The sequence below is a fragment of the Tachysurus vachellii genome, chromosome 10 (assembly GCF_030014155.1).
Source record: "Tachysurus vachellii isolate PV-2020 chromosome 10, HZAU_Pvac_v1, whole genome shotgun sequence".
In the NCBI taxonomy this organism is placed as follows: domain Eukaryota; kingdom Metazoa; phylum Chordata; class Actinopteri; order Siluriformes; family Bagridae; genus Tachysurus; species Tachysurus vachellii.
The window spans coordinates 13,729,635-13,755,874 of record NC_083469.1 but is presented as its reverse complement, the minus strand read 5'-3'; the positions used below and the strand labels follow the sequence as shown (position 1 = coordinate 13,755,874).

Genomic DNA, 26,240 nt, shown 5'->3' with positions numbered 1-26,240 from the left:
CGACTAAGACTCCATAGCAGATTATGTACACAAATTTAGCAGACAGATTTTTACAAAGGAAATTTATTTATATTTTAGAAAATATACAGAACAGCTAGGAAAATAACTATCTGAGAGGAAAACAGCCTTTCACTGAGGCTATTGTTTGCAGTACTGTTTGCTGGAAGTAAGAGTACACAACCATAAACTAAGAAAAAACAAAAACAAACCATATAATAAATTAAGCAAATTCCAAAGTATACCCCAAACTAAAATAAATATTGTGGATAGTATAACAGGAAAAAAGAAGCAGGTCTTAGTCCCTATGTAGTGTTTAACCAAGCTACAGGGAACTTACTGAAACAAATAGTTATTTATTTTACTATTCACAACTACAAAAAAAAAAAAAATGCTATTTGTTCCTTAAGTTGCAACACTTCGTTTATCAATACATATGAATTATGTTATGAAATCTATACACAGTAGTCTAGAAACTCAGTCAAGATATAAAATACAAATGCACCATTTAGAAAGTCAGTGAACAAAGGGAAATTTCAAAAAACAGTGCAAATATTTTTCACAGTGCAGGCTTGTCCTGCAACACATTAGGCAAAGCCACAATGCCTTCTTGCATCATCCCATATGTTCTTCCAAATCATAAATGGAGTCTCTTGTTTGTCTGTTGTGTGCATGACATTCCAGTGAAAGAAATCTGGTTTACATTCGGGATCGTTTCTGTGGAGGGCTCGTTCGCTCAGCCAGGCCGAGTCTCTGTATCTCAGAGTGGAAGAAAGCCTGAAGCCTGGTGCCAGCCTTGGCCTCACCAGTGTTACGAGGATTGTACTCAAGGCAGTTGGAAAACATCAGTTCCACATCATTAATATACTCCGCTGTAAAAACGTGAAAAAAGAAGACCTGAGAAATGACTAAAGGTACTGCAGTGTATGCATCTGTGATGACATATCAATAATGCATCATATATCATTCCAGATTAAACAAGCAGGCAACTTACATGCAGTTTTGTATTCGCAGTTGTTCACTTTTTCTCGTATGATACTCAAAGCAATAGGTTTTTTGATGATATCATAGTAATCGGGTACCTGCCGAAAAAGCCCAGTATGTTATCTTGGAGACCTCAGACAAGAGAGAAACTGGAAGAACAGCACACAGTGGTACGACAACTAAAGTTTTTACTCCACAGTTTTAGAAACTGTTACTCCTGAGGAGAAAATTATCCCTGGGACTCTTATCCCTGGGACTCACTAACTTGATCCATTTGGAACACGGAACACACCTGATCCATTTCACAAATTCTATTAGCTGATCAGATTTGTCAGCTGTGTTAATGATAGGAAAAGTTTTGGTCCCAAGTTATGAGGCTGGATATACTACCATAGACAAAAGTTTTATTTACCATGAATGATTACTGATTTACTGGGAAGTCTGCAAATTATCCAAAAAGGTTAATATTTATATCCGAGGTTATATATCTGAGGTTTATATCAAAAAAGGTTAATATTTACATATCTACATATGTACCTGAGTTCTAGACACCAGTTTCATGAAGGGCCAGCTATCCTCATGTCTAACAAGATCTACAGTGAGCTGTTCACACACTGACAGCTCATGAACACCAAGATTTCTCCCTGAGCAGCGGCGACTAGAGGAAGAGTTGCTGGGCGCCAAGGAAATCTTATTTTTAGGTGAGACCTCTGCTGGAGAAACAAACAAATTGCAGAAGCACTGAAGAAATGTGTAGTACAGAATGTGGATTATATATATTATACATCTGCTTTTAAACACAGTTATCAGGGGAATAAAATGTACATTTTCCATAAAAGTATTTAAGTTGCATTTATGTAACATATTGATGCATAAACAATAAAATTAACCATGGCAAGCTGATGAACATTAAACATTGGATTACTTTTATTAAATTTAAAAAAAAATAAAAAATATATAGCTAACCTGTGCTGGGTCTTTTCCTAGACTCAGTGTGAGCTGCAGGACTCGGGTGAGAGCTGCTTTTGCTTGTGGTGCCATTGGTGTTTAGCACCTCTAAGCTGAGACGGGCACTGGAGCGGTTTCCAGCTCGAGGAGGGGGCCTGCTGTTGGACACTGGAGTGGCTTTCTTCCCTGTGCTTTTAGAGCCTCCTTTAATGGGAGGGTTGGTCTGTTTGGGTGTGTTTTGTTGGCTCTGTGGTGCGGAATGATTTGATTCAGCTTGTCTGGATCTACTGCTCGATCGGACACCTTTAGAAGGCTGTAGAGGAAGCTTCACTGCAGCCTTCTTGGAGCCACTTCAGATAAAGTGAGAATGTTAATTTTTCCATTCGTTTTTTTTATATTATATTATATTATATTATTATATATATATATATATATATATATATATATATATATATATATATATATATATATATATATATATATGATGAATTGATCAATTCATTTTAATAATAAAGATATCAATATTGTGTTATATAAAGTTGTCACTCTACTCAACCAAATCAACCAACCTTTCCTTCTCTTCCTCTTCTGACTCCTCATCTTCAAACTCTTCCTCCTCCTCTTCCTCCTCCTCCTCCTCCGACTCTTCTACCTCTTCTTCAGATTCCTCTTCTTCCAGTTCCTCCTCAGAATCAATGGAGGAGCGCTGGCGAGAGTTTATGCGGTGCGAGCGTTGTTTGGGACGACACTCTGGGCAGAACCAGTCTTCACTGGGAACAGCCTAGGAAGTAATACATACATGTTATTCACTTGACATTACAAAAACATTGGGACCATTTGGAAACAAAGTTTACCTTTAGCTTCGGGCGCACACAGTAGATGTGATGGCCTCGGTCACACCCGTCACAAAGCAGCATGTTCTCACTATCTCCCTTCCTGCGGCATACCTTACAGCGGGCGTTCAAGATGGACTTTGCCCAGAGCACACTGCGCTCCAGTGTTGACAGATGCAGGAAAAGCTGCGAAAGGCTAGAGCAGGTCAGAAGAGATTCTCGCCAGCGCTCCAGCACGGTCTTCACCTGTCGCCCACATTCACTACCATCTGCAGTTCAAGAACACTTTCAAGATCACACTTTAATTCATAATATGGACAAACATGAATCTCCAAAAGGTAAGATGGCAGAAGTTTTCAGATAAGAAGAATGAAAATATTAACCCACCATCCTTTTCACTGGACTGTTCATCATCTTTCTTCTTCTCTTTTTTCTTTGTTTTCTGGTCTTTTTTACTTTCCTCATCACCTGATTTAAAAAGAAAATTTATTCCTTCAGCATACCAAAGCAGTACAAAGAAAATCAGAAAGACAGAGGGAAAATAAATTATTATTATTTAAAAAAACACACACACACACACACACACACACACACCCTTCTCTCTCTCACACACACACACACGCACACTCACGGCATTCAAAGTACCACTAGCTAGCTGGAAGAGACTGACCCAGTGGAGCTTTAAGAAATTTTCGCTCAATACCCTGCTCTATCTGAGCAAGGGCCCATGCAAGGTAATGCACATTGTTGTTTACAGGCTGAGGTGTGCTAGCATTGGTGGATGATGCACTCTGGCTCTCACTCTTCAATTCCTGCAACCTGAGCAGCAAGATCAAAGGATGTCAAGTTTTGGGTTATTTTATTTCACAGTGAACAGGAAGTTGTATGTACTCTGATATATTCCAGTCACAGTTACCTGTCTTTGACTCGGACATGATTCTCCTCCATCTCCATGGCCTCCTCCTCACCATTGACTAGACAAGTATCCTTGCCCTCAGAAACCAGCAGACCATAGTTTCCGCTTTCCAGTGCTGCTCTCAATGCACCTCTTTCAATCACCTGATAATTCACAGCAAAAGAGCAGAACTGAAAACATTGTTCACATACAATGATAATTAAACACAAAAACTGTATTCATACATCAGCAATTAGATAGTGTGCAATGCATACATATCCATGTTTCAGTGTAAACCAATCCAGACAGATTTTTTCTTTTTAAATTAGGGCAGAAAATAACATTAAATCTAAACAGAGACACTGCAGGCCACCATACCTTTATTGATCCCAGAGTTCCCTGATAGATACGGTCCTCAATGTCCAGCAGCAGATCCCTGAGACGATTCTCCATGCGGCGCTCAGCGGGTACAGTGCTTTCGAGTGGAGATGAGCCGTTTTTCAACTTCACAGTGCTCCCTTTGGTCTCTGATGGTGATTTATCTGCAGAATTACACCACAAATCTATCAAATCCATGTAAGCAGCAATTCAGTTGTCATTTTATACTTGAGACCGGTAAAGCTGCATCACACAGAAAGACAAACTATTATTAACCATTTACTGTTTGTTACAATCCCACAAAAAAATGCAATAAAAGCCACTATTAATTATTTTCATTTGCTTGTCATCATACCAGAATTCAGTTCATCCAGGAAAACATTCCTTTCCATTCCTATATTGCCTACTCCATTGTACAAGACCACTAGTAGTACTAGTTATGTTTTTGTTCATTTGGAATTATTATAATAACTTTTTACCAAGTCATCTTGTTGTTAAATGTTGACATCACAGTATTTCTATCAACACTCAAGTTTTTAATTTTAAAGTACCTGAGTGGTGGTATCGCTCTACAGCAGTACTGCTGAGCAGCTGATTGATGCGCTCTTTCTCCTGCACCAGAGTCTCTTTAAGTGCGCTCTCCCTATGTCCACGAGAATTCAGTGCCTCAATCAGTTGCTGCAGCTCAGCAGTTGTGCAGTAAAAGGCCCACTGATTGGGCCGGTTCACTGGGATCAAAGTGCTCTGGTATGACCTGTGCTCTTCAGTCTTCACAGGACTTTGGGTAGAGAGATCTTCTGTTTTAGTCTCCAGGATAGGTCGAGGCACCAGCATGTCCTCAGTCAGGCCAAAAAAATCATCCTCCACAAAAAGTGCTCCAGCTGAGGGGAAAAGCCAGTAACGGCGATAAAAGCGGTCACGGCCCAGTGGCAGAATATATGTACACATTGCAGCTTTGTGAATGCGCTCTAATAACTCCTTCTCCTTCAGTTGCTGTTGTTGTAGCTCCTCTGGGCTGGGGCCAATTTTCAACTCTTCCTCACTTGCTTGCTTCCCTTTTGGAGTGCTGCCATTAGCTGGGTGTGAAATATTTAAATGTAACAATGTTTAACAATGTAAGCTTTAAATTCCAACAAAAGTTTTTTTTTTAATGCTTAAGCATCCAAATACTATTAATACAAAGTTATCTACCTATTCTAACCAAATATAATAGACAATAGACTCACTTACTTAAACAATAAAAATGGAAAACTGAGTAATGTTTTAGAGGTCAGTCAATTCAGTGGCCTTGATGGAATTAGTAAATGGTGGATTGCATGTCTTATGCCTTCTCTGGTGACAGAAGAGACACAAGATGTGCAATACCTGATAAACAGGATTCGTCCACGTGGGCTATGGCGCAAGGCTTTCTTTTGAGTGAATATACAATGTAATTTAAAAAAAAAAAAAGTGGCTCACATCCTATGTAATAATAATAAAAAAAAGTGTATAAACCTTTGTTAGATTTGCCATGCTGTATAAGCTCCCCTTCATCCTCTGTCTGGTCTGCATGACCTTCCTGACTCTCTGTACTAGTGTCCATCTCATCTCTGTAAGGAACAAGTAAGGAATTAAATCAGCTGCTCTTTTCATGTTGATTCAAATCGTGGTCCTGGTTGGTGACTTGATTATGCTTCTTACCCTGCTGCATGAGTGCCATTTCTCACTTCCTCTTCTTTGAGTTTTTCGTGTTTCTCTTTAAGTTTCTGTTCCTGCTCTCTTAGCTTTTCCTCCTTTCTTTTACGAACTCTGTCGGTACAAGAAAAGCAAGTTTCATAAAGGTTTCTGCCTAATGCATGTTTGATGCATTTGTTGTGAAATGCTGTAATTGGCAGTACCTGTTAGCAGCTTCCTCCCTCTCTCTGCGGTGCTGTTCAGCTTTGAGTTCACGGAGCTCCATCTTGGCAGCTCGTTGCTCATCAGCACAATCCTCAATAAAGTCTCGAGTGGAGATCAGAGTCAGCAGCTTCCCACACAGAGCATGCAGAAGCTTCAACTTCTCACCTGTTCAATATTGTGATAAATTAGCAGACATCAAATGCAGCCCACTCAAACTTAATGCAAAAATACTTATTTATACTGATCTATAACAACTATAATCTGAAAAGGGAGAGTATTCAGTAGCTCAGCTCAGTTTAATTTCTTATAATTGCAACTATAACAGCTACAAGCATTGATGCATAACTTAAACCATGGCTAAAAAACACTTCAAGAAGTGCATCTTCCAGTTCTCAACCTATATCTACGTCTCTGCTAGTAACACACAGCCATCCTCAGCAGAGCAATGACAGACATGCCAGTGTGTGGTGCAGGAATACCATAGTGTAACACTGTCTACACTTGCTGACACTTACTTACACTTTATTAAACACAACTAATAGTTATAGAGGTTAATAATATTAAGGCTTAAAATGTTCAATGGCCAAAATTGTCATGTAGTCAGAACCTATTATTACCTCAGCAGTAACCTTTTAATTCTGCTATACACTTGAACCTGTGTAATGTCCACTAAAATAGCAGTACCTGTATAGTTAACGTTTTTAATAGGAGTGCCTCATTTAATTAGATGTAGCAACTCCAGAATATGAAAACTCAAAATTATACCTTGCACATGATAAGCCTATCTAACAAATGCCACAAATGTAAATTTATTTATTTCTATTTTGAGTAAAACTGTATGGTTTGTCCCATTATATTTTGAGATTTTTTTTACACATACCCGGCAGCAAATCATAAACAGCAGTGCAGGACAGCTTCTTGAGCAGGCTGGGGGCAGAGAGGCGCAGCTCCACACAAGGATCATCAGTCGAGCCAAAGCCCCCTTGTTTCTGGTAGCGGAATTTTGCGTTGGTGTAATTACACTCTGCCCCTGAGGCCAAGATGTGCAGCCTCAGAATCTCAGAGAGAGTACAGCTGTCCAGATCCAGTTGTTTTAGACTGCAGCCTGTGTAGAGTGTGATTTTGGGGAGGTATAAAGTCAATATATAGTCATTAAACTGTGACCATGAGTAAGAATTTTAAATCAAATTTGGTACCTTTTGTGTGTGGGAAATCAACATATAAAATAACATTAAAACAATATGTACGATGACCAATAAATCAGCTGCACAACAACTATTTTACTTAACCATAATTTATTTTGTAGTCATATAATGATATGGGCTTTAAGAACCTTTTACATAGACAACATTCATGCCTTAGAGTGCAACTTTATGCACTCCAAGGGCATGTGTAACTGCTAACAATTTGCTGTTGGTTTCACATTGTAGTGCACAGCGTAGACGAAGAAAGGAGGGGGGGAAATATAAAACTGCTGTTTGTTGCCCTTTCTGCAGCTAGGGTCAAAGCGTCATGCTCAGATGATCACAGACCCATTTTACTGTTCTTGGACCCATTATGAAATAATGCTGCTTATGTGAAAACAGTTTTCAAGTACTCGAGAGAGCTACAATCCCACACTAATTGGCTCAATGCACCAGCACTTTGTCAAGTGCTTGCATTTCAGTTCAAACAATAATCTTGCAATGGTGGCATTTTATTTAGCAAGTTGGTGTTCTGCAAGAGCTCCCAAAAATTACTATCAGAAAAGTTCGGATGAACTTGTATGCTTGAAAATTCCATTCTAGCAAATTAGAAAAGGCTTCAAGTGATATGCTTCATCATATATGCAGAAGTATGTGGTTAAGAAAGTAATACAAATATAGATATGATTAAAAACCTGCTAGACAAGTTGCTGTATCACAGCATAGATAAATGTTAACTGTACTGCCAGAAATGCAAAAAGCACAGTATTTCAACATGGAAATTCAGCACAGCACTGAATGCAAATAGTTCTGCTTCTCACCTTGATGGAGCTGAGGCCAAGCAGCAGCCAGTGAGGCCACAGCACTAATAGCAGACTGTGTGGGGTCAGCATCATCATCCAGCGCCTCACTCAGATCTTACAAAATAAATAAAAACACGAACATATTAAACCTGTTCAATAGCCAGTAACTATGTTTATTACTGAGAAACCCTTTATGTCTATATTATGATATTATAAATAATAATAATATAGTTTTATCTGGCACACCACTGAAATGAATTCACTTGATCCCACAACTCCTAGTTTACCCTCTTGAGAATTTTTAATCCTTCTTATCCATCGTCTCATTCATAATATAAACAGTTACCTCCATTCACAAAGGATTTGCCCCAAGTATTTAGATATCTAAAAAAAAGATTGTTATTTAGTTCCATGGCAGTTTAAAAAAAAGTTCTAACCTTTTGCATCAGCCTCGGCCACTTGCTCTTTAGCTACCTCCTCTTGCTCTTCATCCTGGGCCTGGAAAATGGCAGACAAGAAAAAGAACAGCAGCTCGCAGAGTGGCCCCTCAGGATCACAGCTTATAAGAGCCTCCTCTAGAATCTCTGTCAGAAAACAACAAAAAAGAAACATTTCCAATGATGAGCTTATAGCACAGATGTTGAAACTGTTATTTATTATGATTGCTACATGCTGCCTATATATATGCATCACTATTCTTCACACCTAACGTGATGCCTTCAGGAAATTCATCATTCAGGTCAAAGAGCTCTCCAAATGCCTTCAGAAATTCCAGCACCATCAGTGCATCTCCAAAAAGCTCTGGAGGCAAACGCGTCTTCACTGGCACTGGCGTTGGAAGCTCCTACACACACAGGTTTAAACAAATAAATAAATAAATGTATTGGTGGCTTTCCCACAAACTCGTGATGACATGCAAATACTTGAGCACAAAGGCACTCTTACCTTGAGGTCATCACACTCCATGTCTTCTCGGGGCTTACTCCACAACTTCAGTCGCTCAGCATATTTCTTCTTCTCCTCCTTTAACTTTTCTCGCTCCTGAGAAAGGTGAATGAAATACAGAACTGCCATTACAGCACAAAACCTTCCTTTACACCTTTCAATATTACATGAAGGACAAAGATGTCAATTCAGAAGTGGTTTGGTTTTCAACTCACCCGTTCTCTCTCAATCTTCATTCGTTCTTTCTCCTCTTTCCTTTTCTGTTTTTCTTCCTCAAGCATTTTCTTAATTTCCTCTTTCCTTCTTTCTTTGTCCTCCTTCTCCTTCCTCTTAGCTTCCAACAAATCTTCTCTCTCTCTCTTCATTTTTGTCTTTTCATGTGCTTAATAATTGAAAACGTGCAAATATGGAGGACACATTTAATGACATTTTTAAAAAATAAGTTCAATCTATTTAATATTATGTCTTACATGTTGTCATCATCTCTTCTTTGTGTTGCAGGAGTTTCAGTTTTTCTTCTGCAGCTCGCATTGCATTTGTACCCTGAAAGATAAAGGCAACTTCAGCAAAAACATCTGGAATTTCCAGGCTAACAAAGCCTTAAGAGCTCCTCTTGTTCAATGTAATGTGTAAAGAATAACAGCACAACAGATCAAGCTCGGAGTGGGGTGAACGATCTGCAGAACCGAGCCATAGCTGCACACACCTGCACAGGAGATGCATTACTGTTGGGTCGACCTTTGGTCCTTCCAGGAGGACTAAAGTCAAAAACCGGGGCTTCATCGGGGAAGAAGTGGGAGAAACTTTGTTCTGACAGTTTATATGTTGCAATGGTTGATGGCTACAATAAAAAAGAAACAATCTAATTTATATGGCACATTTATTTGTTCAGAACACAGAGGATGAGGTTAAATTAAATCAGAAAAGCTTTAAAATCATGAATAATTTGCTTACTTTGAGTCTGATGGCCCCATTTACTGGTTCACAGTGTTGTTTAAGGAGGAGTTTCAGTCTGTCTCGTGTGAACACATTCTTCTTTCGACTACAGCAGCAAGCCAATAAAAAAATTAAATTTTAGTAAAATTTAACTAAAATACAAATCATTAGCAAAACTAGTTTTAATTAAAACGTCATACATAAAAGCAAAGGACAACACAAATGTGCTCAACAATGTAAGATTAATTTAAATCCCTAGTGAATAGTTTCATGGTTATTTCATGTGCTTGTAAAAAACTTGAGAAGTTGTACTATAAAACATTTGGGTTTGTTCATAATCAAATATACATCAGAGTTTAATTTAAACTTCTGTTAAATCTAGACTGATTATATTCTAGTCTGACGCTCTCTTTTTGGCAACAAACACTAAGTGGGTCTGGCGTAAAACAAAAGATGAGTATGCCAAAAAGCACCTCATGCCCACCGTGAAGTATGGTGGAGGATCTGTGATGCTGTGGGCCTGTTTGTCTTCTAAAGGCCCTGGGAACCTTGTTAGGGTGCATGGCATTATGAACACTTTGAACTACAAGGACATTTTAAATAAAAACCTGATGGCCTCTGCCAGAAAGCTGAAGATGGGTTGTCATTGGGTCTTTCAGTAATATAATGATGCAAAACATGTGGAAAAATATACACAAAAATGGTTCAGCAGTCACAAACTCAAGGTCCTCCCATGGCCATCTTAGTCCCCAGACCTCAACAAAATTGAAAACCTGTGGGGCAAGCTAAAGAGGAGAGTGCATAAGAGAGGACCCAGGACACTGGATGATCTAGAAAGATTGTGCAAAGAAGAATGGTCAAAGAGCCCTCTCTCTGTGTTCTCTAATCTTGTGAAATGCTATAGGAGGATATTAAGTGCTGTCTTGTTGGCAAAAGGGGGTTGTACAAAGTATTAACATCAGGGGTGCCAATAATTGTGGAGGGCACTGCGTGTGTGTTTATATATATATATATATATATATATATATATATATATATATATATATATATATATATATATATATATATATAAAATGTTGAAACTAAAGTCTCAAAAATAAATTTGAGATTTTACATTAGAAACCTGTATCTAGAACATAGCATTTAACAACTTAACCCCATAATGACAGTACATTAGATAAATGAGTAAACTTACACAATCTGTGACGATTTCACAATAATGGATTCACTAGACTCTGGACTGAGAGGTTGAACCTTATACATAAACATGGATGGGTTGATGGCCTTCCACTTCCTGCTTTAGAAAACAGGATGAGATTTACAATCCAGCAAAATAAAAAAAAAATAAAAAATAAAAAAAATGGTACGGTTGTATAACATAGGCACTAGCAGGAACTTACCTGCTGGGTGTTGTTTTGGGGGACATGGGTGACGTGAAAATAATTTCATCATCACTGTCACTGATGATAATGGAGTCATCCTCTGTACAATGCTTGGCATGACCATTAACTGTCCCGTTGGAATGAGGTGGAATGACCTCCAAGATCTGGCAAGGTTGTCTGTGGAACATGAATAAGTATAATGAAGCGGCAAGAATAGAGAATAATGCAATCAACAATGACGTGAGCACATTTGCAATCACATGCCTCAACACACACATACATACAACCACTGAACTTTCTATTCCTGAACTTGCCAGTGACGATTCATTAGGTCCATGCTGACATTATTTGCCTGTTTTCTGAGTTGTTGTTCGCATTAAACCTATTCAATTCAAGGGAACAGAGAAACCAGCTAATATTCAATATAGCTAAATCATTCAATCAATACTGACAGCTTAAAGATCAATCATTTGTATTAGTGATCTATAAGAATTTAGACCCCAAGCATTCACCCATTAAATGAACATCATGCACAGTAAAACCAAACTATGTACACAAGAATTACATATCAGTTCTACAAGACATTGTTACAAGTCTTGTTACAAATATATATGTTTTTAATTACTCTTATTTTATCGACTTTTGACTTTTTCGACCCAAGTGTTATTTTCACTACACTACCCACATCATTTTGTCACATTCATGCATGATTAGCTAAACATGTCAAAAAACATACTGAGCACTGTTTAAAAATGTTCCAGGCTTAAACGTTATCACTGTGGAAATTCTGTCAGAATGGTTTCTCCCCTTGTCTAGAACCAGTCAACACTACACAGGAAAAGATGCACATGTAGCTCATGGTGCAGGCCTAATGTGTGACATTTGGGACACCTTCTTGCACTGGGCGGATTTGTGTGTGGGTGGAGCTAAGAATGCCACTCTTGGCTCCACCCACACACTACTGCTATACCTAACTGACAAGTTCGTCTTGCGATGGCTGTCTCAGATCTTCTCACAGAACAGCACAAAGCTTTCTGATCCTCACTAATTATAAAAGAAAAGGCTAGGCTTAATGCTCGGTCACTCTTTACTGCTTAACACCATCTTTCATTTCTTTTCCTTGAAAACGTTTGAGAAATGTTAATCACTTGCTAATTTAAAATGCTTTTTATTCTACAAATTGCACAAACATCACTGACTTCAAACACAGCCATAATACCATGGTCATTACAGCACTTATTCCTTGTTTATTCTCAAATATGCAAGGAAAATATATGATAACTAATGTGATAAGATGTGGAGGCCATCTATGTAAAACTTGCTGATTACAAACACTACATTCACACTGGAAAAAACAAACAAACAAACAAAAAAAAAAAAAAAACACTTGTGGGCTGAATCTTGTGGCATAAGATCCAAGGTCTCAGTAATACATCTTATACTGAAATTATAAATAAGTATTCAGTACATTACCTTCCACCAGAGCGACTTATGTCAACTATCTCCCCTGGAAAGAAACGCTCTTTGATGAAAGCACAGACGTCGTCGCATATCTCACGAAGCCGTGTGCGTTGGGTGAGAGCAGTAAGGTGCAAGAGAGGCAAGAGTAAAGCTTTGGGAAAGCTCTTCAGATTAAGCTTGGCCTTCTTCTCACTTTCCAAGGCCTCCTGGTAGGTTAGACCAGGTTTGCCAGTCAATGCACAACTCCACACCAGACTGTTACATAGTATGGTTCTTTCAAAAAATTCACTGTGGAAAGAGCATTTCACCAAAATATGTTGTCAGCAACTACCATCAAAACCAGCAGGTTAATAAAATAGAAGGTCAGGAATTCATACAACAGTATATAACTATATAAAATATATTAACTTCAATGGTGAAACCCATATCAGTCAGGGGTATTTAACAAAAAATTAAAGTTCAAACTGTTTTAAATGTCCTGCTTACAACAGTCTGGCTAAGAAACTAACGGTGACAACAGCTACATTTTAATGTCATTATTTATCCGATCCTGGCTATAAACAGACCGACTTGGTTGTGTTTTGTTTCACAGTGGTGCTTTCACATTATTTTACAATTTTGACCAAGACCACAGACTCTGAACCAGGTATATTGGGTTTAGAGTAAACCACTACACCAGGTTCAGGGTTGGGAACTTGTCTTGTAACCACAGACCATATTAACTCAGGAGATGGAGGCTGTGGTCTTGTGATGGTCCACTTTCTATTGATGAACAGGATGAAGGTGGTGAGACATGGTGTGCAACAAACGACTATCTGCAAAGTATATCTATATGGTAGAGGTACATGATAAAACAACCAAGGAGTGTATGCGTTTCTGCTAAACCATTAAATAAAGCAGTGTATTAGTAATGAAACATACACCACTAGCTAACAAAGCAATTAGACTAACTCTTTAATAACAGCAATTCTTAGTTATTTATTTACACTAAACACGGTTATTAACTATTAATAGTAACTATAAACGGTAGGAGGCTGAGAAGAGGGAAAGTCACACACAGGCATGTTTTCCAACAATAGCTGCTACCACGTTTCTAGCTAAACATCCCGTGAGCAGTCAGAAGTTAACAACACCTGAATATCAACAAAAGGACGCTCTTCTTTAACTACATTGGCAAACCAACACAAAAACATGAATTAAACCGAACTCTAGACGTAGAAATAACTTTCTCGAAGCTGTTTTAAACACTAAGTTAGCTAGTTCACATCGGCCTAGGCGAGGTGCGGATGACTAACCTAGCTATTAGCTAAGGCTAGTAAATGTATTCAGACGACTTACACCTGCCACTTCAGTACACAACACCTCTAATCAGAGACGGATTCCTGATTAAAAACAGGGTTTATATCAGGAAACGAGACAAACGATCAATGAAACAAAAGTATACGTTGAAGGAGAAATAACAAACGGTGGTACTTTAGTCGAGAGCAAAACTTTCGAGGACGTCACTGTGTAGCGCGACTTCGTAAACAGTTTGATGTAGTTAGCTAGCACGGTGTGCTAACTCGGTTACCATCACAACAACTTCAAAAATGGGTTGACAATACAACGGATATCACTCACTCGTACGTCCTGAATATTTCCTGAGTGACTTTACAAAGAAACACTTCTTCGTCCGGCTTGAGATCAGCTGGAGGTTTCTGTCTGACGAACGGCTTCTTATGAAGAAGAGGCATCTTTCTTTATCTCGGCGTCTTTTCCGTTGATGCCGCTGACGGGTGTCCTAGACTTTTTTATTAATTTATTTTAAAAAGGAGAAAAAAAGAAAGTGAAAAAGATGTCATTTCAAGTTCGGAGGCGACAAATAAAACTCTTTAATATCCTTAAACGATCTTTAAACCTCCAACAGCTTAAAAAGGCGCTAGATTTCAAGAGGAAACGCAGCCTTTGTTAATCAGACACGCTTCCCGGTGACGTTACAGTCAGCCCGCACGCGCAGGCTCTCTCTCAATGAGCGGCTGTTTTAACTCTTATTTACCAGCAGAAAGTAAATTATAGAAAACTACAAACAACGAAAATACTCAGAAATACATTTACCGGTTATAGAGAACAGGACAGAATTAATCCTCTCCAAGAAATAAAGGCAGAACTCGGGGCTTGCCCCAATTCTCCGAGCGGGATGCGCGTGCTGACAAGTTTTGATCCCTTCTACTTTGGTTGTCGACAAGGAAACGCTGTGGGCGGGGCTTTACAAGTTCTGATATTCTATTGGTTCGACGTGCTGCCACTCCTCCGTCCGCCGCCAACGTTTTACGTCACGATTAATCTTTTATGTCCTTTGTGTATTTGGACAGATTTATTTGTTTTTAAGAAAATATATGTTAATATATTTAGATGTTACTGTTTTTGATGTTAATTAATTAATTAATTAATAGCTTCATAAAATGTCTTAAATAAACATTAAACCAATGTGAGCCATCAAAACTTTCCTAGATCATCAGAATCAGAATCAGAATCAGAAAGAGCTTTTTATTGGCAAGTAAGCAAGAAAGGAATCATTAGAAAGAAAAAACAAATAGTCAGAAAAATGCATACTGTATAAAAAAAACATTGTATGGCCTCAGGTACGCGGACACCCGTTCGTCACCCTGTATGGTTCGTCCCCCAAAATGTAGCCACAAAGATGGAAGCACTCAATTGTATAGAATAATTTTGTATGTTGTAGCTTTACAAGATCCCTTCACTGTAAATAAGAGGCCCAAACCTGTTCCAACATGACACTCCTCGTCGTCACAAAAGAGATGCTCATAAAGACATGGTTTGCCAAGGTTGGAGCGGGAGAACGTGTGCGACCAGCACAGAGCCCTATCGTCAAAACCACTGAACCCACTGCCCCAGGTCTTATCTTCAACATTTGTGCGTGACATGAGGAATGTTCTTGTGGCTGTATAAGAACTTTTGATCAAACAGTGAAAGTACTTTGGTGTGTAAATCCATAATGTGTATGGTACAAACTTTTGGTACAAAATGAATACAGTGAGTAGTCCTGATGGACACCATGACCAGATCAACCATGACCTTGACCGTAAAGTGGTTACTACAGACAAATGAATGAATGTGACAATACAGTAAAAGAAAATTTCCTATCAAATCTCCTTTAGAAAAGATTACGTTTCTCCATTATCTGTTCATTTATTCACTACTTAATTTATTCCTCCTAACTTTAGATAATTTAGATAGGCAGTCAATCTACTAGCATTTTTAGGATGTGGGAGGAAACCAGAGAACTTAAAAGAAACTTGGACATGAAGAGAACATACACAGAAACCCCACACAGACTATAACTCTAGCCAACCTGAGTTCATGGAGGTGTGTGGTATCGAAACGAACCCCTTCACTGCTTTGCCAGCTTTATCTGTGCAAAGCTCATGAGCTATACTGCACTAATCTTGTTAAAACTGATTTTTATACTTGTACATCTATTTTGAATGATCATTTGTAAAATTCTGTCATTCTGTGGACCCATGTCAAATTACTGTGTAAAGGTGTATTTGCTTGAGAGAATCTGGGTCTATGTCATTTTGTGGATAAACACTATAATCAAGAGGTACTTCTTGCAACCAATGGCCAATTGCTGGTGCTCCCTGAAACAGAAAAGGAAAATATGTTTTAAACCTTCATTGTAATAGGATTCATTTATAAAAAGTGTGAATTTTTACTTGTATTGTGTTTTGATAATATTAGTGCATTTTAATTCACTGTACATAAAAGCTGCTGTAAAAAGTAACCAGTTACAGAGGTCTGTAAGGTCTCACTTCAATAACAAATATATTTTGGTTTAGATTTTTTAGGCCGTAGTTCATTTAAGAGAAAAGTACAAATTTCTGGTAGTGTGTATGGTGAATGAGGAGAATAAATACGGCAATTTGCCTCAGTGCTTACGTTTGTTTCTTGCAGTGACATTAGAGCTTCTTCGATGCTTGGAACTGTAACCAACAATGCACCTTTTTTTAAGAAATTTTGGCTAATGAACTGCCATGCTCTGCAGAAGAGAAAAACAAGAAATTTTGTCATTTTCAATATAATGCAAGAATACCACTGACATTTACAAATATACATCATGCAAAACTGTTCTTATTTATTTTCTGTACATACAGTTTGTTACTGGATCATAAATAGGCCCATCCAGAGCTTTAATACCAATCTGACTTGCCTTACTTGGTCTTTGGGCTCCATAAAGTACTCAAACACATTGTTCATTATTAGCACATCTGCATTTTTCAACAAAACTGCCTGAGAGCATATATCTGCGTGAATCACCTGTGGATAACACAGAATTTATAATCAGTACATATCATCTGTATCACTAACGCTACAGTTTGAAACACTACAATTCTGTACCTGAACTCTGTCACTGAAACCATATTTCTCAATGGTCATTGTCTGAAGCTTGACAAACTCTTCACATATTTCTACACCAAAGAGATGCGATGCTGCACTGTAGAGGTAGCCCTATGAGGAAACAGGTTTAGAACTCAGAAAAGCAAGTAGAAATGGCATAATTATACTAAGCAAATTACATAAAATATAACTAGTACAGGGTGCATAGTGCCTCTATTATTAAGTACCAACCCCCAGGAAAAAGATCCAGTTGCCACATACAGTAAAGACTCTAGCAATAGTTTCTGGTCTATCAGATTCTTACAGTGACACATGCTCAGTTGTCAGGCACTGAACACTCATGAACATTATACACTGTGACATGGTAATAAATGCCATTTTGGTCAAATCTTAACAGCCTTTTCAAATCTGCGCTCAATTCTTTATATCCTGTGATCTGACACCAACTTCCTAAAGAGTTGGGATGCAAAAATTTGTGCTGTAGTGAATGTGTGACAAAAAGATTTTAAGGGGATAGTCTTAATGAATTAACCAATAATTATATCATGTAATTAATCTGCTTGTATACATGATTTACTTATTTACCTTTATTCACTTGGCAGACAAAAACTGACTTAGAATTATAATGAAAATTGATACACTACAAACAAACAACTAAACAGTTGAGAGCCTATTTACTTAAAGACACCACGGTCTCTCTCACAGTTCTGTGACTAAAACCATATTGATTGATAACCTTGAATAACTCCTGCCTATTGCCTCAGAACCATTCATCTGAAAATGACCTTACCCCATAGAGCACTGCTCCAAGCCTGGAACCCACATCCACTACCAACTTTCCTGAAAGGTCTGGGAGAACATGAAGAAACAAGAACTGGAGCTCCGAGATTGAGAACGAATGTGAGATAAACTCTGCATGACATGGGAAATTACAACATGTTGTAACTTGCATAAAAAAGATCGCATCCAGCTTTAAAGTGCTTGTATTTCTTCATTTCTATGTTGCCTTGGCTAAAAGTGTATTCTAAATGAATACATGCAAATGTAGGAATGGCTAAAATTACCCATAGAAGCTGTATTACGTGATCCACAATCGAGACAGAAGTTGCGACTCATTTTGCCATCTTCACAGAGACCATCTACAGTTTCCTCATCGTACAAAAATGCATCCACGTGCATAGTAGGTTTGGGGTTCTGTTGAGTCTGCAGGACAAAGTGGAGTTTACGAAGGTGCCAGGAATGAGGTTAAAATAATAATAACACAAAACCAAAAGAAAGAAACTGCAAACCTTCTGAATGGCCATGGACTCTGAAGGAAACATTGCCTCCAAGGGAAGAGAACACCTCAGATCATCTGCAATACTTTGGAGTATAGCTCTTTGATTGTCAACCAAGTAATTATCAAGATCATCTAAAAGATTACATAAAGATTATAAAGAAATAAATAACTGGCTAAAAAAACATCCCAAATACATGCAAATGTATAAAAGTTATGAGAAGCTAAAAAAATAAGTAAATAAAAAGAAATCCAAAGATTATACCTAATCTAATATAAATAATAAATGTCAACAAAAGTCTAAATCCATGTATTTAAAACTCAACACACTTTCCATGCAATGTAAATAACACGTTTATTGTAACATTGTTAGATAGAAGATAAATGAATCACCTGAATGCTTCATCCATCTGATGAGTTTATTTAGATCCTGAGAGTTTGTTCTGCTCAGGATTTGTAGTATATTATTTTTAGCGTCGCTGAAATTCATTTTAAATCACTTTTTGATTCTGAAGTTTTGATTCTGTGGTTGAAATCCAATCCAAAATGTAGGTATTAACCTCAGTTCGTCTTATTTATAAGGTGCTTCCTGCCCTGTAATTTAGCCTTGTTAACATCTTGGATTGTAAGACATCTTGGAAACAAAAACAAACAAACAAATAAATAAACACACACACACATATATATATATATATATATATATATATATATATATATATATATATATATATATATATATATATAATTAGAATACAGTGCATAAATGCTACATATGAAGTATGAGTGTATTATATATAATACTACACTATATATATATATATTACACCATATTATACATATTTACTATATTTACTATTATATATATTATATATATTATTATTACTTTATGCTGATTCTGGATCAGTTATAACGCCACCAATTCTTGTTCCAGACCTCAACAACACAAATATGACGACATCCGGTGTGTAACCCGGAAGAAGAAAGGTTTTATGGGAGTTTTTGGGTGAGATGACGTTTATCTGCTTTCCTTTGAACAGCTGTGTCGAAGGTAAGAAGATTCAGAGTGAAATATTTCACAGGAACGCGGTTTATATGGTTTAGTAACACACCTGTAGTTGTACTGATGATAGTCTGTTCATAAGAGATTGGGTTAGTTTGTGTTTTCGGTGATCGCGTCGAGCTAAAGCTGTAAAACACACATCTAACTAGTTGGTGTTGGTTTGTGGCTTGTGATTGTGTATTTACACAAAACCTCGGATTTACTGAATGTGCTGCTTTCAGTACAGTTTCTAGCAGATCATCTAAAAAAGAAAGGTGTTAATAAGTAGTTTCTCACATGAGTGTTTTGTGATTTGGCTGTTTTTGTGGTTAAAATGCTGGTTTACAGGAAAGGAAAGAACACAAACAACAGGAAAGAACACAAATAATTTTTTACTGTTTCCAAAAAGCCTGAATGGAGCCACATACTGATCTCGGTTTCAAGCAATGATCATAATTATATCCGCTAATATCATGATTATGTTTATCATGTTTGGGTTTGTTTGATTACAGATTGGAACTTACTACCACTGCTTCGTCTTCTTGACCGGGTCCTTGGTTCCTGTGTCGCCTGAAAGAGAATATTCAGTGAGCGGTTTAAGTCCTGTGGGGAAAATCCCCCACCTTCCTGAAGAGCTCCCGTTCTCCTAACGGGTATGGGGGGAAATGGCATTACTACGACAATATAGCTACAAACGCTAAAGACGTGCATGCAATTAACACACTTTGTCCTGTTGTAGACCGCTTCCCTATTTAAACTGCAAACATGGTGTTAGCTGACTTGGGGAGGAAGATAACAGCGGCACTGCGCTCCCTCAGCAATGCCACCATCATCAACGAAGAGGTACCGCACACCACAGCCATGTTCTGTGCACACACAGCGTTTCTACGAGCTTCTTAAAAATATGTGAAGAAAAGAACTACACTTTCCTGTATTTGTGTATGTGACGACAACAGACTTATTAAACGGCTCTACTGAGAGGCTGTTTGTGTCTTGCTTAGAGTATTTTTATTTTCCACAGGTTTTAAATGCTATGCTAAAAGAGGTCTGTGCTGCCCTGCTAGAAGCCGATGTGAACATCAAACTGGTGAAACAGCTCAGAGAAAATGTCAAGTAAGTATAGATAAATTCATAGATACACTTTATACCTATAGTTTCTACTTTATATCGATATAGATAGATAGAGATGCATTATTGATGCTGGAGGAAATTCAAGACACTGACAGAGTTACTGGACAGGCTGCCACTTGTGCCGGCACCGAAAATATTTTTTAAATTATGAAGTGTCTGCTTTCTTCAGTGAATGATTTTAAACTCTTTTTAGGGCCGCCATTGACCTTGAGGAAATGGCCTCTGGGCTGAATAAGCGGCGAATGATACAGCATGCTGTTTTCAAGGAGCTTGTCAAGGTTTGTGTGCTCTTATTGCACAGTGGTATAATAATGTAACTCATTAAAAAAACACTATAGGATGTGCTGTTACAGGAAAATTATCAACATTGGGGTAGTGTGATGTGAAGGACCATTAACACCACATAGCTGATTATTATGTACCCCGCTTATACCACAGCATTTTGGCAACAATTATCATAAGTTATTCGGTTATATATAGTTGTCACCTCACCAGCTTCTCTTCTCTGTCTTTTGAAGTTAGTCAGACACAAAAACACAAAGCTGTAATAGTTGTCAGAGCTTTGCAACAAGCTGACACAGGAGACTCATTTCATAAATGTTAAATAATTGTCTTTTTTATGATATTTTAGTTTGTTAAATAATAACTTTTTTTTAATTCACTTATCACCACCTTCTGACCAAGCATGTTTGAGAATAACAATGATGTTATCTTGTAATAAAATTATTTATTAATTGCATCAACATTTTGCACTACTCCACTAGTTTTAATTACAGTCTGATTTGTATTTAAACTACAACTTTTTTTTAGACAGAAAACTAACCTTTTCTTTTCTATAGCTGGTGGACCCTGGTGTAAAATCATGGACACCTACAAAAGGAAAGAACAACATCATCATGTTCGTTGGCCTTCAGGGGAGTGGAAAAACCACAACATGTACTAAGGTAAGTTAGTGCTGTAATGCCCTTAAATGCATGTGATTAGGTAAACTTTTGCTAATGTATGCTTTTTAAATACCAGTCCAATAGTTTCTTAAATGTATGGCTGTACTTATGACAGATTTATACCATTAAACCTTAAGTTGAATTTGAATAGCAACTGGCTTGTTTGTAATTGTGATTTTTTTTTTAAATATTATAACTACTTAGTTGGCATATTACTACCAAAGAAAAGGATGGAAAACATGCTTGATCTGTGCGGACACTTTTAGAGCAGGTGAGGTTTGCTGTTTTTCACTTTAATTGTAGAGCAGAGTGAAATTAATGTAAATGAATGTAAAATGTGTTTTTTCCCCCCTCATTAGGTGCCTTTGATCAGCTTAAGCAAAATGCAACAAAAGCTAGAATTCCCTTTTATGGAAGGTAGTGCTTTTTGACTATGTTTTTTATAACATGCATGATTCAGAACAACAAACATGAATGTTTTACTAGATAGACTTCTGTGAATTAACAGTTACACGGAAATGGATCCAGTCATAATAGCTTCTGAGGGAGTCGAAAAATTCAAGTCAGAAAACTTTGAAATCATCATTGTTGACACCAGCGGTCGACATAAGCAAGAAGATTCACTGTTTGAAGAAATGTTGCAGGTTTCAAATGCTGTGGTAAGTATTTGATGCAATCTGTTTGTGTTGAACAAATCAAAGTTTGTTGGTATTAACAATTAAAGCATTGTTTCCTGCTGTTGTGATTTCTACAGCAACCCGACAACATTGTGTACGTAATGGATGCGTCCATTGGTCAGGCTTGTGAGGCTCAGGCTAAGGCCTTCAAAGACAAGGTAGATGTAGCATCTGTCATTGTTACAAAGCTGGATGGCCATGCTAAAGGTGGTGGAGCTCTCAGTGCGTAAGTACATAGCTACAGTTGGTTTACAATTGGTTTAAGCAACACAAAGATCATCATGACTTTATAACTCAAAACCTAATTTTTGCACTAAATTGTATATGTCTAGAGTTGCTGCCACAAAGAGTCCTATCATATTCATCGGCACAGGAGAGCACATTGATGATTTTGAGCCCTTCAAAACTCAACCTTTCATAAGCAAACTGCTTGGTATGTTTTTGTAGTCCCTCTTCCCCCTGTTTTATTTCAGTTGACGTTTTTGTTCTTTTATTTCACATTGCTTTGTTCTTGGCTTTACAGGGATGGGAGACATTGAGGGACTGATAGATAAAGTCAATGAGCTCAAACTTGATGATAATGAGGAGCTAATTGACAAACTTAAACATGGTAAGATTTAAATTTTGTAATATATAATGACACTAGGATTCACAGTTTAGAATAAGTCACTGTGAATAAGTTAATTGTATTGTTTGCTGCAAGGCTAATTTTTTTGATTACTGTTCACTCTACTCATAGGTCAGTTTACGCTCAGGGACATGTATGAGCAGTTCCAGAACATCATGAAGATGGGACCTTTTGGACAAATCATGGTAAAGTGAATACAAACTACATATGATCACAAAATAAATTTGACAATATTTGCTTAATTTCTCTGAAGCTTAACACATCATTGTTTTCCTGTTACACTTAGGGTATGATCCCAGGTTTTGGAACAGACTTCATGAGTAAAGGCAATGAACAGGAGTCTATGGCCAGGTTAAAGAAACTCATGACCATAATGGACAGTATGAATGACCAAGGTATGTTGTTTTTTTTTTTTTTTTTTTCTTCTTCTTCCCCCCTCCTGATTTCCTACTCGGAGCTTGCTGTTTTACAAAGTTGATCAACCTTCTGATGAATCTGATTTGAGACATAAACAGTGCAGTGTTAAAAAATTAATTAAAAATTAAATAATTGGTCATTTGTTGCAGAACTGGACAACAAAGATGGTGCGAAATTGTTTAGTAAGCAGCCGAATCGTGTTCAGAGGGTGGCACGGGGTGCAGGTGTAGCCACCAGAGATGTGCAGGAGCTGCTAACCCAGTATACAAAGTTTGCCCAAATGGTCAAGAAAATGGGTGGAATAAAAGGCTTATTTAAAGGTACATTATTTCTTACATTCACACAAGTGATTTTGTTAGCAACCTGCTCACAAGTTATGGATGTTTTGCAAATGTGTTGTTTGGTTTACAGGAGGAGACATGTCCAAGAATGTTAACCCATCTCAGATGGCCAAACTGAACCAACAGATGGCAAAGATGATGGATCCCAGAGTGCTGCACCATATGGGTATGATTAAGGGCATTTGTCTCTGAAAGATCATTAACATTTCAGTACATATAAATATATATTTTATATTTATATATATATAATTTGGTTTTTTTTTTTTTTTTTAGTTATGTGTTGTACTTGCCTTTGGGTGATAAATGTTTTTGTGTTGATGTTTTTTATAGGTGGCATGGCTGGTCTTCAGTCAATGATGAGGCAGTTTCAGCAAGGGGCTGCTGGCAACATGAAAGGAATGATGGGATTCAACAATATGTGAATGTTTCAGACTTAAATAAAATATGGAAAACATTCTGATGGATTTTAAAGACGTAACCCCTAAGTAGAGGAAGGTATTCTTTTTTGCCTGTGATAAGTCATTTATTAAACCATGTAAAATATTCAGAGACTTGAGTATTTATAAAGCTGAGATTTTCTGAAGAAAGCATTCACTAATCAAACTGTTTCACTTTAAAGTTTGATAAGTGAAATCTAAGTAGTTTTAAAAAGTTTGACTACATTTAAAGCCAAAATCCTGTAATAAGTATATAATTTTTGTTTTGCTGAGTTAAATAATTGTGGTATTTCAGTTTTAAATAACATTATATAGTTGTCTCTTTTTTAGACTGAACAGAAAGGTGAAATATTTAAAGAGTTGGATCTGGCTACTTGAGTACCACACTATACACATTCATCCTTTTTAAAACATGCTAGTAATTGCTGCTGTTGTTATGTATAAATCTCATTGAAACTCATGGAAAATAGATTTTGTGATTTTGTTCCTCCTTTTGTGATTAAGATGTTTACAGTGTGGGGGAGTAAGAGATCATGGTTTATTGTCCCCTTTTCCTGGAATTGCCCTAGAAGAACTTTGGCTTTGTATATGAGACAAAAGAACTGTAGTGTCAGACATGTCTGTGACAATATTTTGTCTTAATACAATAAATTTATATAGCAACATTTTAATAGATTATAATTTTTTTGTCCTTTTTATGCATCTCAATTTGATCAGAATCAGGTTTATTGGCCAAGTGTGCTGATTGATACACACAAGGAATTTGGTTCCAGCTTTTGTTTGTGACTCTCAAAAGTACAGACATAACACTATACTATACAAACTATACAAGACAATGCAGACGATGAGATACAATATAGACAAAATGAGTATTAAATATGAATATAGAACATGACTGATCAGTTATGTACATAAAATGTGGGAGTGCAAATAACAATATTGTGCAATATTATGCTTTTTGTACAATATATAGCAGCAGTAGTGTGTGTTTTTTATTTATATATATATATATATATATATATATATATATATATATATATATATATATATAAAAAATTATATGTACATATACACACACACACACATGATTTGATGACTGACAGTCCTGATGTTGCAGTACTTCTAGATATGAAGCAGTGAATATAATTATGGTGAGTTGTTGATCAGGGTGACTGCCTGGGGAAAGAAAATGTTCCTGTGTCTGGCAGTTTTAGTAAGCAAAGTTCTGTAGCGCCTACCAGAAGGGAGGAGCTGAAAGAGGTGGTGTCCAGGGTGTGAAGGGTCAGTGGTGATTTTTCCTGTCCGGTTTCTGGTTCTTGTGTCGTACAAGTCCTGGGGAGTGGGCAGAGGGGAACCAATTATTTTTTCTGTTGTTTTTACTGTGCTTTGCAGTCTGTTTCTGTCCTGTTTTATTGCTGCACCAAACCAGATGGTGATGGATATGCACAGGACAGATTCAATGACTGCAGTGTAGAACAGCATCAACAGCTCCTGTGGCAGACCATACTTCCTTAATTGACGTAGAAAGAACATCCTCTGCTGGGCCTTTTTGATGATGGAGTTTATGTTGCACTCCCATTTCAGGTCTTGGAAAATGGTAGTGCCCAGAAACTTGAAGGCCTCCACAGATGACACCGGGCTGTTGGATATTGTGAGGGGGAGTAGTGTTGAGGGGTCTTTCCTAAAGTCCACTATCAACTCCACAGTATTGAGGGTGTTTATCTCTAGACTGCTCTGACTGCACCATAACACCAGCCGCTCCACCTCCTGCCGGTATACAGACTCCTCGCCATCTTGGATGAGACCGATGAGTGTAGTATCTTCTGCAAATTTCAGGAGTTTAACAGTTTGGTCACTTGAAGTGCAGTCATTGTAGAGAGTTGATATAAAGACTTGCTGTCTGGACAATGTAATGGACATTTAGAAAAATTCTCTAGAAAGACGTTACTGTAAGTTAGTATCTTTTATACACACCCTTATCCTTTCTTATTAGAAATAATGCTTCCATGATGCCTTTCTATCACAGCCAGATTTGTGCTATAGTAGCTTTTCTTCAAGAACTGACTGTTCGCTTGCTGCCTAATATATCCCACCCCTTGGCATGCCATTGCATCCAGACAAAGTTATTCAAAGTATATGTGTACATGGTGCACCTCTTAAGATTGGTGTCCAGTTCTGGGTGTTTATTTGTATAGCACTTTTTACGATTGACAATGTCTCAAAGCAGCTTTACAGAACATAAACATAGAACAAAAGGTTATTAAAGAATAATTCATTCGTTCATTTTCTACCGCTTATCCGAAGTATTCTCGGGTCACGGGGAGCCTG

General features: G+C 37.5%; 3 protein-coding genes across 7 annotated transcripts; 1 reads left to right on the top strand and 2 right to left on the bottom strand.

Moving 5' to 3' along the window:
• Positions 1-43: 43 nt before the first annotated feature.
• baz1a (bromodomain adjacent to zinc finger domain, 1A) lies at positions 44-14,837 on the bottom strand. 5 transcript variants are annotated; one of them, XM_060879663.1, is made up of 28 exons: positions 14,719-14,837; positions 14,245-14,409; positions 12,637-12,912; positions 11,182-11,340; positions 10,977-11,078; positions 9,800-9,887; positions 9,552-9,686; positions 9,316-9,388; positions 9,061-9,227; positions 8,846-8,941; positions 8,606-8,744; positions 8,338-8,484; positions 7,919-8,014; positions 6,794-7,018; positions 5,913-6,078; positions 5,716-5,823; positions 5,530-5,624; positions 4,587-5,111; positions 4,036-4,220; positions 3,679-3,821; positions 3,433-3,581; positions 3,150-3,230; positions 2,784-3,031; positions 2,499-2,710; positions 1,948-2,279; positions 1,519-1,694; positions 992-1,079; positions 44-869 (listed from the first exon to the last, which is right to left on the bottom strand). In XM_060879663.1, the coding sequence occupies exons 2-28, from the start codon at positions 14,355-14,357 to the stop codon at positions 697-699; spliced, it is 4,497 nt and encodes a 1,498-aa protein (XP_060735646.1). In that variant the 5' UTR covers positions 14,358-14,409; positions 14,719-14,837; the 3' UTR covers positions 44-696. The 5 variants fall into 5 exon arrangements, with proteins under 5 accessions (XP_060735646.1, XP_060735647.1, XP_060735650.1 ...); XM_060879664.1 differs by having other exon boundaries at positions 1,519-1,691; XM_060879667.1 differs by having other exon boundaries at positions 4,036-4,199.
• A 299-nt stretch (positions 14,838-15,136) lies between these two features.
• Positions 15,137-19,307, bottom strand: zgc:109986 (uncharacterized protein LOC553566 homolog). The gene is made up of 9 exons (XM_060879662.1): positions 19,182-19,307; positions 18,692-18,932; positions 18,312-18,433; positions 18,087-18,225; positions 17,813-17,934; positions 17,023-17,133; positions 16,835-16,941; positions 16,564-16,663; positions 15,137-16,265 (listed from the first exon to the last, which is right to left on the bottom strand). Exons 2-9 carry the CDS (start codon positions 18,786-18,788, stop codon positions 16,149-16,151), a joined length of 915 nt encoding a protein of 304 aa, XP_060735645.1. The 5' UTR covers positions 18,789-18,932; positions 19,182-19,307; the 3' UTR covers positions 15,137-16,148.
• srp54 (signal recognition particle 54) lies at positions 19,240-24,583 on the top strand. The gene is made up of 17 exons (XM_060879661.1): positions 19,240-19,346; positions 19,850-19,990; positions 20,077-20,180; positions 20,359-20,450; positions 20,662-20,746; positions 21,308-21,412; positions 21,617-21,683; positions 21,772-21,829; positions 21,921-22,071; positions 22,167-22,315; positions 22,422-22,522; positions 22,613-22,699; positions 22,829-22,902; positions 23,004-23,112; positions 23,284-23,454; positions 23,546-23,641; positions 23,806-24,583. Exons 3-17 carry the CDS (start codon positions 20,103-20,105, stop codon positions 23,895-23,897), a joined length of 1,515 nt encoding a protein of 504 aa, XP_060735644.1. The 5' UTR covers positions 19,240-19,346; positions 19,850-19,990; positions 20,077-20,102; the 3' UTR covers positions 23,898-24,583.
• Positions 24,584-26,240: the final 1,657 nt, after the last annotated feature.

What these genes read in the sequence shown, in the direction of transcription:
- baz1a (XM_060879663.1), bottom strand. Translation starts at nt 14,357, where the DNA reads ATGCCTCTTCTTCATAAGAAGCCGTTCGTCAGACAGAAACCTCCAGCT. An exon ending in AGAGCGATACCACCACTCAG is followed by an intron (nt 4,221 to 4,586) that starts GTACTTTAAAAT and finishes TGGATTTGATAG; the next exon opens with ATTTGTGGTGTAATTCTGCA. An exon ending in GAAGAGGAAGAGAAGGAAAG is followed by an intron (nt 2,280 to 2,498) that starts GTTGGTTGATTT and finishes CTTTATCTGAAG; the next exon opens with TGGCTCCAAGAAGGCTGCAG.
- zgc:109986 (XM_060879662.1), bottom strand. Translation starts at nt 18,788, where the DNA reads ATGAATTTCAGCGACGCTAAAAATAATATACTACAAATCCTGAGCAGA. An exon ending in CAGATGGATGAAGCATTCAG is followed by an intron (nt 18,434 to 18,691) that starts GTGATTCATTTA and finishes GTAATCTTTTAG; the next exon opens with ATGATCTTGATAATTACTTG. An exon ending in TTGGAGCAGTGCTCTATGGG is followed by an intron (nt 17,134 to 17,812) that starts GTAAGGTCATTT and finishes GTTTCCTCATAG; the next exon opens with GGCTACCTCTACAGTGCAGC.
- srp54 (XM_060879661.1), top strand. Translation starts at nt 20,103, where the DNA reads ATGGTGTTAGCTGACTTGGGGAGGAAGATAACAGCGGCACTGCGCTCC. An exon ending in AATTGACAAACTTAAACATG is followed by an intron (nt 22,700 to 22,828) that starts GTAAGATTTAAA and finishes CTCTACTCATAG; the next exon opens with GTCAGTTTACGCTCAGGGAC. An exon ending in AATAAAAGGCTTATTTAAAG is followed by an intron (nt 23,455 to 23,545) that starts GTACATTATTTC and finishes TTTGGTTTACAG; the next exon opens with GAGGAGACATGTCCAAGAAT.